Here is a 14,016-nt window from a genome sequence, read left to right on the forward strand (position 1 = left end):
ACCAGTCCACGGCCAGTGGAGTGGGGACCACCACCTTAATCTATCTCTTCTAAATCACTTCATTTGAGCGCACCACCTGTTTTCTGCTGATGCCTAGTGGATACACTTACCTGGGACCTAGGAAGAGAACTGGAAGTTTGGTGGACACAGTGGTGACTACCGCACTAAGTTGAGAAACAACACTAGTGAAACAATAGTGGGAACCGCAGCGAGAGCAACAGATCATGCAATTGCTTTGCTTGCACTATTCCTTCCCTCTAGCGGAGGAAGGAGTGTGAGCTCTGAAGCAAGATTCAAACTGCAGCTCCACTATCTCTTACCTGTGATATAAGCCTCTCTGAACCTCAGTTTCTACACATGCACAATGGGTATAATGAGGCTTCCCTTATTGGGCTGTGATGAGGATTGAGGGACATAAATATAAAAGAACCCAACTGTGGTAGGCAGAATAATGCCTCCCAAAGATTTCCAAGGCCCTAATAGCTGGGAGTCTGGGAATGTTACTTTACATGGCAAAAGAGACTTTGTGGATGTGATTAAGGTTACAGACCTTAAAATAGGGAGATTATCCTGGATTACCTGAGGGACCCAATCTAATCACTTGAGCACTTAAAAGTAGAAGAGGAAGGCAGAGGAGTCAGTCATAGAAATGTGGCAGAATAAGGGGAGACAGAAGAAATATGACAACAAAAAAAGGGTTTTGTGTACCACTGCTAGCTCTGACATGTTTTGAGATGACATGCAACTATACACAATGACCCAAAAGAGCCCTCTAGGTGCTAAGGGGCACCCCTAGATGACAGCCAGCAGAGAAATGTGGACCTCAGTCCTATAGCTACTGAATTCTGCCAATCACCTGAATGATCCTGGAAATGAATTCTCCCCTAGAACCTCCAGAAGGGAAAGGAGCCCAGTCAACACCTTGATTTTGGCCTTGTGAGACCAGAAGCAGAGAAGCCAGCTGAGCCCACTGGACTTGGACTTACAGAACTGTGAGATAATAAATGGGTGTTATTTTAAGTCCCTAAATTTGTGATAATTAGTTCTGGCGGCCACAGAAAATGACACACTAGCATGGTGAGGTCTCGGTACATAGTGTGACCTGCTATATGTATGTTACCTGCCCTCAGAGAGGAGAGTTAGGCAAGATACAAGGGGCATTTCCAGGACCCCAAATGTTATGTGCTCTTAAACAAATAAGCCTTTGGCCATTTTACAACCTAAAGTAGAAGCTGCCTTTCTCTAGTGCTTTCCCGCTGTCCTGAGTACGGGCCCCCCACAGGGGTAGCGGCTAGCAGCAGCCGCAGCAGGAGCAGGACACGCTGTGCTTCTCCCGGACCCGGGCAAAACAAGCCTGTGCACATCTGACATCCACAAGGAAATTCACACCAGATCAGGTTGTCATCTCTCTGGCAGGATATCTCTTATCAGAAACCTTCAGTCCTACTTACCATCCTCCTACTGAGAAGCAGTTTCTATTTCGAGTATTTGCCCCTGATTGAAACATGGGCGAGGAAGAAGGTCATTTCCTGCTGCTGGAGCCTTCCTTCCATTTCCCTAAGCCAAGTCCATCTCCCCAGTCATACGTCGATATCTTCCAGCTGCCTAACCAACCAACCCCAGTCCTTGCCTGGAGAATACAGACCCTCATTGCTACACGGCTTTATTTAATGACTGGGACTCCTATGCTTTAATAACTGGGTCAAGTTGAAATAACATCCTAGGACACTGGGCCCTGAGCCAGGCAACAGAGATGTGGGTCCCTCAGCATTCAATCACGAACACGGGGTGCAGAAGAGCAAGAGGATTAAGGCCTACCCACTGGGCACAGACATGTGCCTCTAGCTTAAATCAAAATTATAGATAGTTCACCAACCCACAGTAATTTTGCAGGGCTCCAGATCAGTAATTGTTGATCTTTCTGAAATACTCTTCACTGCCCATCTAGGAGACCCATCTCACTGTAAGAAGATTGTAATAAAAAGAGCTGATATTGACTGTGCGATTACTGTGCACCAGGCACAGCTCTATGTAACTGTAAAAGTATTAACACTAAATTCTCAAGGCAATTTGAAGGGTTAATTTCTATTATTTTTATCATTCTATCATCTAGCTTTTAAAATGAGGAAAGGAAACTAGGGCTCACAAAGGTTACATAACGTGTCCAAGGTTAACTGGTAGTACGTGGCTGTAACTCAAACCTAGGCTAAAGTGTTTCTGTATACTACATAGCACACTGATTTCTCTTGATTGATTTAACACACACACAGCCTCAGATCTCAACCAGGCACTGTGCCAGACCCTGGAGATACAAATATACTCAGAAACATTTCACTTTTTTTCTAGCTAACATGATAGAAGAGGAGACAGGTATGTAGAAAGAAATATATATTGACACATTTTATTAGCAGCATGAACAAAGTATAATATAATGGAAGAGGTCATTAGACCTGAAAAATGGTGGAGAGTTATGCGAAAAAGGAAAAGTAGGGTTGAGAAAGGCTTCTTGCAGGAGGTAAAATTTGATCTTGGCCTTGAAGGATGAGCTTGAATTCTTTGGGTTGGAGAGAGAAGAAGAAAATGTGGGGAAGGACATGTGAAGCAGAGGGAACAGCATGACTGAAGCACAGAAGCCTGAAAGTAGAAAGGTCTCGGCATGGAAAAGTCCAATGTTACGAGTGTAAAGTGCCTGACCAGGGCACAGAAGTTAGCTAGTATCACACTGGCCCGAAGTGTTAAAAATACAAGAATCTTCATTACAAAAAATGAACCCAAAAAGAAAAAATCATATTCAGAGATGCTAAGAAGAGAGATAATACTCATCATGTACTGCAACAAGCTTGATGATTGATAAACCAAAAAATTGGAACTTAGTGGTGATAAAAACCTCTGGTACACCAGATAAGCACCAGGGTTAGCTCAGTAGTTCGGTTCACAGAATTTCAGAATGGAACATCCCCTTACGATGGATAATTTGCCAGACAATCATAGAAGATGGAGTTCCTGGCCTTGAGAGGTTATTTATGATTCTTTCATTCACCCTTTTAACAACCACTTGTTGATTACCTATGATATGCGAGGCAATGGGACTAGCAATGAATAGGACTCACGTGGTCTCTCCCCTCATTGGGTTTACAGTCTAGGAAGGAGTCGCTATTGAACTTGAAGACAGCAACGCAAACAGGTACTTTCAGTATGATAAGGTAACTCATATGCACCAAACATGACTAAAAATACAGAAAAGGGGGACTTAACTTACACTGGGCTTATCCTGGGCTTTGGTCTACTGTGGGATCCTTTGACATGGGTCCACTTATGTAGAAAGGTTCATCTGGCTCTGCACAAGGCACAGGCCTTGCACAGCTAGGCAGGTACAGCCCTGAGCTAGCTCTCAGGAGTATCGGGGACAATGCATGGCACTGCATGGCACTCCAACATGGGGCCCAAAAAAAGGTCTAGTTGAATGAAAAATTACAGTAAGGATACAACTGTATCAATATAAATTTTTAGACAATATCATATCAATATGAGCTATGTGGTAGCATGTAGGTTTGGGGAGGAAGATAAAAGTAGATGTACTGTTAAGATAGAAAGTGAAAGAAACGGAAGATGACCATGAATTCAGAAGGGAAGCTTGTGAACATTTTCATTGGCCTTGGAGTCAGACCAACCACCATCCCCTCCCTGAGCTTGTGAGCAAGCTTCACTTTCCTCACCTATAAGGGTGTTGATAATGGTAAAGGGTAGCAATTATTTGGGGGTTGTAAGTTTATTCATCTACAAAGGGGAAACTATAACAGCTTTGACATTACAGAGTGAAAAGAAAATGTAGGAAGAAGAGGGCAAGGGAGTTAGATGCAAATGAGAGATAAGTGTCACACAGAATAGGCAATGTGCTCATCGTCCCTCTTTCCCTTTGTCATCACTAAAGTGAAGATCATAATACCCATTCTAAGGCTGGTATGAAGATTAATTTAGGTAATATACCTAATGTGTATTACGTCTGTTCCAAACATTCTATGCACTACTCCCTTGTCTTCCATCCAAGAAAACCTGTCACATAAAGATAAGATGAGATCAAAATCCAAATAAAAATGCTTGCAAATGTTACAAGGGAAACACAAATGTGAGGTGGTTAGGTACTAGAGAAAGGAGCCCAAGGTTATCCCAGAGAGAAGATCATCAAACCCACGTAGGTTGCTTTGGATTGTCTCTCCTGGAACAGGCCTCCTCCTGCCCCACCATCAAAACCTATCCCAGGGCTTCCCTGGTGGCGCAGTGGTTGAGAGTCCGCCTGCTGATGCAGGGGACACGGGTTCGTGCCCCGGTCCGGGAAGATCCCACGTGCCACGGAGCAGCTGGGCCCGTGAGCCATGGCCGCTGAGCCTGCATGTCCGGAGGCTGTGCTCCGCAACGGGAGAGGCCACAAGAGTAAGAGGCCCGCGTACCGCAAAAAAAAAAAAAAAAAAAAAAACCTATACCAGCTAGATTCCTAAGAGCAGAGGTGGTCACCCAGGTGGCCTCTCCTTTACCTGACTTAAGCCTATTCCATTTTCTGCACAAAGCTACATTAAGCACATAGCCTCAGCAGCTCCCAGGATAAAATAGAGAATCACTGATCTGTACCTCTGAAAGCTGGGGACAGTCCTTCCCAGTCACTCTTCAGCTTTAGGGGGGTTGGTTGATCTCAGGGACAGCAGACAACCTTATTTAGCCAACCAGCTGCTCTGTGATACACAATGTCCCGAATGCTCAAAGTCTGATGGATGATTCTTTTGTATCCACATAAGCAGCAATGGGAGGAGAATCCATCAGTCTCTTTGGTAGCCTCAGGGTGTCAAGGCTGCCATTTAAATCATTACTACCATAATTATTAACCATTGTTCTAATAAGATATCTGCCAGGCAATTCTTTTTCTTTCTTTCTTTCTTTCTTTCTTTCTTTCTTTCTTTCTTTCTTTCTTTCTTTCTTTCTTTCTTTCTTTCTTTCTTTCTTCTTTCTCTCTCTCTCTCTCTCTTCCTTTTTTTTCTTTAATCATTAAAAAACTATCAAATTTCACTGGAGCAACACTTGCCTCAAGTCACATCAACAAGTTGTTTAAAACCCCTTCTGTCTTCCCAGTTCAACAGAAAGTCATGGAGAAGGGAATACTTAAAATACTCTCTCTGATTTTAAAGAATTGATAACGCTGCGGGGAAAAGGTCTACACAAAAAATAATCATAGGGAAGAGTTACACAGTATATTATACAGTACACTGCTACAGAGGGTCAGAGTGGTAATTTTATTTCCTGGATGTTATTACTATGGGGATGCAATGGAGGAAGTGCCATGGGTAGAGGATTTGGAGGAGTGGAATATTGCGGTGGGGAATTGCTTTGCTTTGCACGGCGTAAGAGAAAAACAACCAAGGGAGCGGACAGGATATGCACGCCATCAGAGTAGTCACCAGAGCATGACTTTTTGACAAGAGTTTTCATCGTTTAGGGTAAATGTTAAAGGTAGTTCTAAAAGGGCTTTTGCTTTAGCATGAATGATGTGGCCTGTGTGATTCGGTGAGCTATTCAAAGGGCTTGTCCATACTGTGGCTTGGAGCCACACTTCGAACCCATTTTTCAAGCAAGCTAAACCCAAACTGAGCAGAGGAGTGCACAGGGCGAGATCACTAACCAGGCCCAGTGACTGTGCAGGAAGGGACATCTTGGATACTTCTGCTAACGTTTGTGACCATGCCTGATCGCCCCTAGGGTTCCAGAATTAACCACATCTCAAAGTGTTTACCACCGCGAGCGGAACTTGTTTGAGTAATCCCGTTCAAAGGTTGAACACACTATAGAACAAGGCGAGAAAAAGAGCTGAGAACCCGAGAGCCGCTAGGAAAACAAAAGCAGTTGGGGGCAGGTGAACCGAGGAGCGCCCACGACGGGCGAGGGGAAGTTCCCTGCAGACAGGCGCCCGCCACCTGTCTGCCCTCGGAGCGGTGCCCCCCGGCTCGCTGCCCGCTGGGGGAAGCGTAGGGACGCCCCCACGCGGTGTGAGCTCCTGCGGCAGGCGGCGGAGCTTCGGGGGAAACGGGCAGAAGTGAGAGGCGTGGAGGCGTCAAGGTCCAAGCGCGCAGGAGAACGTCGGACCCCGGGAGAGGCGAGTGATCCTGGGCTCGAGAGGGGCCGGGACTCCGCGGTCCGGCTGAGCAGCGCCTGGGGCGGTAGTTCCTGAAGCGTGAGGATGGGAGTGAAAGCAGGAGAGGACGAGTGGAGGGAGGACAGTGGGGCCCACGGCGGTGCGGGAGGCAAAAAGGGAACAGCAGACAGGGACAGGGGTAATGAGGCCCCGGTGACCGTGGGAATACGCGCTCAGTCTCGGGGACACTGACAGGAGGGCGGGGGACTGGGGCGGCAGGGCGTGACCGGGAAGCCCGCCGCGCGCCACCGCTGGGGAGCTGGCGGGAGTGGGAACTCGAGGCCGCGAGTCGTGAGGGCGACGCGTCAACAGCAGTCGCGGCGGGGCGGGGGCGAGGCCGAGCGCGCGTGCGCGGCCCGCGCGGGAGGGGGAGCGGGTGTGGGGCGGCGGGAGCGCGCCTGCGCGCGGCCAAGCCGCCTGGGCGCCCGGTCCTGACTGTGACGGGAGGCGGCGGTTGGTCCTCTCTGTGACGGCGGCGGCGCCTGCTCCAGACACCTGCGGCGGCGGCGACCCCGCGGCGGGGGCGGAGATGTGGCCCCTGGTGGTGTTGCTGCTGCTGGGCTCGGCGCGCTGCGGTGAGTGGTCACTCGCTCTTGGCTCTGCGGCTAGTGTCTCGCCGCCCCCGCGGGTGTGTGGGCTGCGCCCCCTCTGGCCCGGCGGCTCCCTGGAGAGGGTGGCCAGGGCGCGGGGCACGCGGGCCCTGCACGCCCGGGGTGCGGACGTGGGAGGGCCCCGCGGGTAATCTGCTCCCCCTTCTTTGCTTCCTTTGCCTCCTCTTCCTCTTCCCCTGGGTGAGAGCGGGGCTTATCTTCCCCTGTTCTCCACCTCCAGATGCACACACTGAGGAAGACTCCAAACCGTGCACCTCGCGCAAAAATTAGCTGTAGAGAGAAAGGGCGCGATCAGAGGAGAGGGGTTGGCAGCTGTTAGGGTCCCCCCTCTTTCGCACCCTCCTCAGTGCTTTAAACGCATTTGGGGTTGAAGGAGGGAGAGTGGGAGGGCCCGAGCCTCATGCGATGCAAGTGCGCATTTTGGCGAAGTCTGAAAGAAGGGATTTCTCCTGTTTGTCCTCCCACCTGAACATAGGAGTTAAGGGGACGTAAAGGACACAGTTAAGTTTCATTTCCAGCCCAGCGTTTAATCAGAAGATTCTTCTGGCTGCCTTTTTTTTTTTTTTTAATACCCTAGATATAAGCTTCCTGGATGGAAACTCTTTCTCGCTACTCCCACGCCCCATCAACCACTTTAATACAGTCCGAATTGCACGTTCAAGTTTTCCTACTTTTTTTAGGGGAACCATTTTAAAAGTAATCCAGATTTCGCTTGAAGTATGAAGACAGTAACCTCTAGTCAAAGCATATTTGCGGCAGAGTGAGATTTAGTGTCTTTCGACGCCAAAGGCGTTTTGGCCCCCCAAGCTTTTGGAATCCATTTCTCTTTTTTAAAACGTGTGCTTCGTCTATAACAACTGAGGAAGGAATGGGAATTTTCGTGGCTGTACAGTGCCTGTCACACTTCACATTATAGAGCCTCCTGTGAACTTTTTGTAAAATTCAGAATTGAGTTGGAGTAACAGTAACAAGCAGTTGTTACATTTTATTCTAGAATGCTAAGTTAATTACATTTTAAACGGGTTATTCGCCTCACTGTGCCATTCATAAAGGCTTGTGACTTCAAGCTATTTCCAAAATGCCCTTAAGTCCCGGCTTAGCTCTCTTTCCTCACTCTGAAGCCGCCTGGAATGTTGGAGCTGCTAATAATCAATCTCTGTTACCTGAAGGGTTGATATTAGGTAAGGTAGTGTTTTCTGTTATCATTCTTAACGGCTTACTGCCCATTACTATCATTATAGCTCAAATAATACTGCTATCAGAAACCTGTTGTATGATCAGAAAGCCTTATATTGAACCCGATTATGAATTTGTAATAAAATATTACTAATTCAGACCGTTGGTCTCAAAGCTAGTTTGAAGCGTAAAAAGTGTAAATCATGTACTGTTTTAAAAACGGGGTCCTATTTTCAAGTAGATTAGAAAGAAGCGCTAGATTGGTACTTTTGGGGATAGAAATGGTTAGGCCTCTTTTAGTAATAGGTATGATCACATATAATTAGCACTCATTTACATACAATAGTAGTGTGCTCAAGTCCCTACAGAGTCTTAGAATTCAGAATTTATGGTATTTCATTGTACTTAGTTAATAATAACCTGAAAAAAAAACAAAACAGAGGCATTATGCATTTGATGAATATAAAACAGGAAGGGATAGTGTTTGTCATAGGATACAATGGATTTTTATGCATGTGTGTTTAATATGTAGTTTTAAAAGAACATGTATGAAGAGATGTTAACAGTCTCAGAACACAAGTAGTTATAAACCAAAGTATTTGGGAGACTGAAATTAGATTCTAAAATGAGTAAGGAAGTCATGGATTTGTATGTTTATTTGTACTCAGGTTTGATTTGCTTTCCTTTTCATTTATAAATGATTGTTAATCAAATGCTACTTCCTGGTAACCACTACAGTTTCCACTGATCTTTGTAGTAAAGGAAATTGTCTAAAATGCCCATTCCTTCTAATTACAGGAAAAATACAACCTCCTTTATTGGTTTACAAGATGTAGAATGAGTTACTATTCTCCTTTCCTCCCCCCTCCCCCATATGTCCAATTATACATTGTTTAAAAGCACATCAGCAGTTTCAGTGGTATTCACTAACTGGTAAATAAAACGCTACTCACATAAGGACAGTGATGTGAACTGTCTTATCAGTGGTTGAATGATTTTTCTTTGTTCAAAGTGAGTTTTTAAAATCAAAGGTACACATGATTAAAAAAACATTTTTATTGCATAAGTCTAGTAGTCATTTGGCTTGCTTAAACAAAAATGTTTTCTTCTCTCCTCAAGAATATATTACTTTTAACCACAATTTGCCATTTTGAGGAAGTAAATGCCTATTTAAAAGTACTTATTTCCGGGTCCGCCCAGCAGTCTAGAGGCAGTATGCTAAAGCATTACACTAAATGCCTACCATTAGGACATTTGCTCATGCTGTCATCTGTATTTTGGCAGATGTTTTATCTTTGCCACTGAATTGTTAATGGAAATTTGAAAGGCCAGGTTCTAAAGAGGAAAAATAGGTGGTTTTCCCAAAATTGATAAACATTCTAAATCCAAAATGCATTATTAAAACTAAGTTTGCATTCCTTGATGTTAATTCAACTCTAGCTACTATACATTTATGTTCTTTTCGTGATGTAATTTTCATATAACCATTTTACCCATCTTTTAGGTTTTTGCTGTCATACCTTTTTATACAAGAGAAAATTTTTTTCTCTTTTTATACAGGAGAAAAATTTCTATATTTTTATATCTTGTGCCTCAGCATAATATAATGCACTCTTGGGTTGTGATAAAGCAACTTTCACTTTATGTACTAGTGCCGATATTTCTTCTATGATAAAAGAACAAGAATGATAGTGTAGGATCAATTTTGCTAAACTCATTGTAGTAATAAAGTAAAAAAAATATAGAGCACCCAGGAAATTTGATTCTGATATACCTAGACTAAGACAGTAGAACCTGAATTTTCCCTCTTTGTGGTTACATGGAGTTGCAACAGGAATTAGAAGTTACACCCTGCTCTGAATATTTTATTCCATCTCCATGGAGCAGTTGTATAAGACTCAGAATCTGGTCAATCCCAGGGTTTAAGATTTAGATTAGGAGAATAAGTGCATATTTGAATGCATGTCACACTCATAGGTTAAAAAGCAAGGCAAGGGATTTGGCAAGTGCAGGGTCTATCAAAATTGCTTTTCCTGTTTCAAGCAAGTGTGAGCCCACGTTATGCTCTAAGCATTTTGCAAGGCCCTCTTGGACATACAGACAAATTTCGGACTGTATGCCTCTTAATAACTCAAAGTGTAGTTTATGAAGAGAAGGGATTTTTTGTTTTTATACCGCAGTAATACTTAATATATTTTAAGTGCTTGATAAGGCTGTAATTCTGGATGTTACTGACTTTAAACTGCCCCGGGCCTTATAATTCTAGGTTGACCATTTCCGTTCCTATGAGGCCACTTTGAAATCGAGTGGGAGATTAGTTTGAGTTAGAACTAAACAGGTGTGGACACCTCCATTTTACCCCAGACTTTATTTAGTTTCTGTTGAGGAGAGATCTGACTAAATCCTCCTTTTGACTCTAATTCTAACCCAGTTCAGTTTGAGACTCCAGTTCTTCCTACCAGAGACCAAGCCTGATGACAAATATTAGTAGGATTCATTTCTTGCAGGCGTCTTTACTCAACAAGCGTTGCTTCATTCACCTTAGTGACTGCTGGGGCTTCTTACCCCAATCCTGAACATCCATTCCAAGCAAATAATTAACTTCCTACTCTACTGCAAAAAATAGTGATGTGTGGTGTGGACTCTCTCAACTTCCCGCCCACCATTACTAAACTTGTCCATAATATCTTAGGCAACGTTCGTCTCATTCTCCTCCTTCACCCAGTGTCAGAAGTGTTCCTATTCACTTTCCAAGGAAAGGATCCCCTGTCTACAGCTCTTTCACTTCCACCATCTCGGAGACCTGCCTAATCACCTTAATCCTTAAGCTTTGAACCTTAGATCTTTCCTTCTTCATTGATTCCTTCGTCTTAGCTAGCAGACATGCTCAAGTTTCACCCCATATTAAAAACAAACAAGAAGAACAACCAAAAAAACCTTGGCCTTGTCCCAGGCTCCACGCTCTTTCCATTACTGCCTTCTTTCTCTGCTTTCTTATACTGCCGAGTCCCTAGTCTGCTGACATTGCTGCAGGTAAAGAAGCTAATGGTGAATTTTTAACTCTCTAGAGGCTGTTTTTACTCATCCTGCTTGACATCTGTTTTGTCCATATTAAGACCCTTGGTGTCTGCAGTGGCATTCTTTGCTGCCTCACCTACTTCTATCACTTCTTTTTCCCACATCGTTGGTTTGCTCCTCTTTAACTATTTGCTCCATAAATATTGGTATTCGCCAACACTTTATTCTCTGGTACCTGCTCTGTTTGCTTTGCAAGGACTCTCTGGGTGATCCTGTTTATGCTCACAGTTTCAATTACCACCTATATTCTTGGTATTTCCCAAGTCTTTGTAGCTCAGACTTTTCTTCTTAAATCCAAATTGATATATCCTGGGATCTACTGGACATCTCCATTTCATTGCACCACAGGTACCTTTAATACTCAGCCTATTAAATATTGAAAGAACATTCACCCCTAAATCTCTTTTCTCTATAGTTAATCCACAATCTAACTAGTTATGCATACTATTGATATTTTAGCTAGCAACTTTATTTTTATTTTATTTTACTTTTTAATTTTTTTAACAACTATATTGGAGTATAATTGCTTTACAATGGTGTGTTAGTTTCTGCTGTATAACAAAGTGAATCAGCTGTACATATACATAATCCCCATATCCCCTCCCTCTTGTGTCTCCCTCCCACCCTCCCTATCACACCCCTCTAGGTGGTCACAAAGCACGGAGCTGATCTCCCTGTGCTATGTGGCTGCTTCCCACCCACTATCTATTTTACGTTTGGTAGTGTATATATGTGCATGCCACTCTCTCACTTCGTCCCAGCTTACCCGTCCCCCTTCCTGTGTCCTCAAGTCCATTCTCTACGTCTGCGTCTTTATTCCTGTCCTGCCCCTAGGTTCTTCAGAACCATTTTTTTTTTTTTTAGATTCCATATATATGTGTTAGCATACAGTATTTGTTTTTTCCTCTCTGACTTACTTCACTCTGTATGACAGACTGTAGGTCCATCCATCTCACTACAAATAACTCAGTTTCGTTTCTTTTTATGGCTGAGTAATATTCCATTGTATATATGTGCCACATCTTCTGTATCCATTCATCTGTCAGTGGACACTTAGGTTGCTTCCATGTCCTGGCTATTGTAAATAGAGCTGCAATGAACATTGTGGTACATGACTCTTTTTGAATTATGGTTTTCTCAGGATATATGCCCAGTAGTGGGATTGCTGGGTCATATGGTATTTTTTTTAGTTTTTTAAGGAACCTCCATACAGTTCTCCATAGTGGCTGTATCAATTTACGTTCCCACCAACAGTGCAAGAGGGTTCCCTTTTCTCCACACCCTCTCCAGCATTTATTGTTTGTAGATTTTTTGATGATGGCCATTCTGACTGGTGTGAGGTGATACCTCATTGTAGTATTGGTTTGCATTTCTGTAATGATTAGTGATGTTGAGCATCCTTTCATGTGTTTGTTGGCAGTCTGTATATCTTCTTTGGAGAAATGTCTATTTAGGTCTTCTGCCCATTTTTGTATTGGGTTGTTTGTTTTTTAGTTAACAACTTTACAATTCTTCTTTCTTCTTCTCCTTTACCTCCCACATCTGACTTATGTCGATTTTCCTTTTTTGTTTTTTTACTGTAATTTTTTGCCTTCTTTTCAGTTGTCATTTGCCTGGATTCCTGCAGTGATCTCTTAATGTATCTTCTTTCCCATCTCCTTTCCTGCCGCAATTCACCCTTCATACTGCTGTATTATTTTTTTTTAATGTAAATAAGTCTGAGTGGTTTGCTACTGCTTGTGTTTTCAACTCCACACTCCTCAGCATGACATTCAAGGAAGCCTTTACAATACTTCCTAACCATCTTTTCCAGCCCCCTTTCCTAGAGCTCACCTGAATAATCACCAGCCTGCGGTTATTCTCTTTCTTCATTCCTCTGTACTCATTGTGTACTCTGCCTAGAAAGCTCTTACTTTTCTATAACATTCCTACTTCTCCTTCCAGACCCAGTTTAAAGACCACCTGGTAGGAAGAGCATTCTTAGACACTACAAGTAATTTTAAAGGAACTGTTCCATCCAATCTGCAACTGACTTGATTTAGATTTTTCATTAAAATATGTAGCTTCACGATACTGTAATCAGGTCTATAGAAGTAAGAAACAGTGGAGGATTCTTCTGAAATATGGAACAAGAGTGAATCTTCCCTGATATGATGTTTAGATTTTCCTTTCTCGGGATTCATACTTTAAATTTTTACATTCAGAAGAAATGTATTAAGTCCTACTTGCTGGACCCTGGGTTAGATCCATAGGATACCAAATGAAGACATGGTTCTTGCATTACTATCTTTTGATCCTAAAGGAGGGATCAGTAAAATAAAACAGTAGTTACAAGATTTGATAGTAAATGCAGTGACAGCACTTGAAGAGGGGGCAGTGGGAGCAATAAGAAGGGATGAATACAGTTGAGTAGTAGCAACGAAGGGGACAGGATTGAACATCTCAACCGTGCTTTCAGGAAGAGCCAAAGTTAGTGAACTGTAGCTGCCATTTATTGAACATTTGCTGTGTACGTGAAAGGCACTGAAATGAGAACTCCATGTTCTTTATCTGATTAAATCTTAACAAAATCTCTATGAGGTGTACACTATCAATATTCACGTTTTATAGATGAGGAAACTGAGATACAGAAATTAAGTAACTTGCCTAAGGTTATACACTTAGAAAGTGCTAAGTCACCATCCAAGGTCTGACTCCAAAGTTTGTGCTCTTACCTGAACACCCAGTGAAAGGTACAGGCCTCCTTAGGCTGGGGAACAGCTTGTGTGTGGGGGGAAAGGCATGGAGAAGAGAGTGCATTTGCATATCCATGGAATTGCAAGGTCATTATGATTGGAGCTTAGTTTGGAAATGAGGGAGTACAGGAAGTGGAGCTGGACAGGATCTTGAAGGACCTAGTTTGTATTCCATGCTAATACCCTTAGAATTTAGCCTGAAAGTCGGGGGGCGGCGGGTGCTTTAAAGTATATTAGG

The 14,016-nt window shown here is 43.5% G+C and overlaps 1 protein-coding gene across 2 annotated transcripts in view; it reads left to right on the forward strand.

The window, feature by feature from the left end:
* The first annotated feature begins 6,587 nt into the window (after positions 1 to 6,587).
* CD47 (CD47 molecule) overlaps positions 6,588 to 14,016 on the forward strand; it is a 54,436-nt gene continuing 47,007 nt past the window's right edge. For both annotated transcript variants that reach the window (XM_082655552.1, XM_082655553.1), the window contains exon 1: positions 6,588 to 6,753. In XM_082655552.1, the coding sequence (XP_082511678.1) occupies positions 6,708 to 6,753 (46 nt within the window). In that variant the 5' untranslated portion in view covers positions 6,588 to 6,707. The remainder of the gene's footprint in view (positions 6,754 to 14,016) is intronic.

The sequence above is a fragment of the Grampus griseus genome, assembly GCF_964374135.1.
Source record: "Grampus griseus genome assembly, chromosome: 5".
NCBI classification, from domain to species: domain Eukaryota; kingdom Metazoa; phylum Chordata; class Mammalia; order Artiodactyla; family Delphinidae; genus Grampus; species Grampus griseus.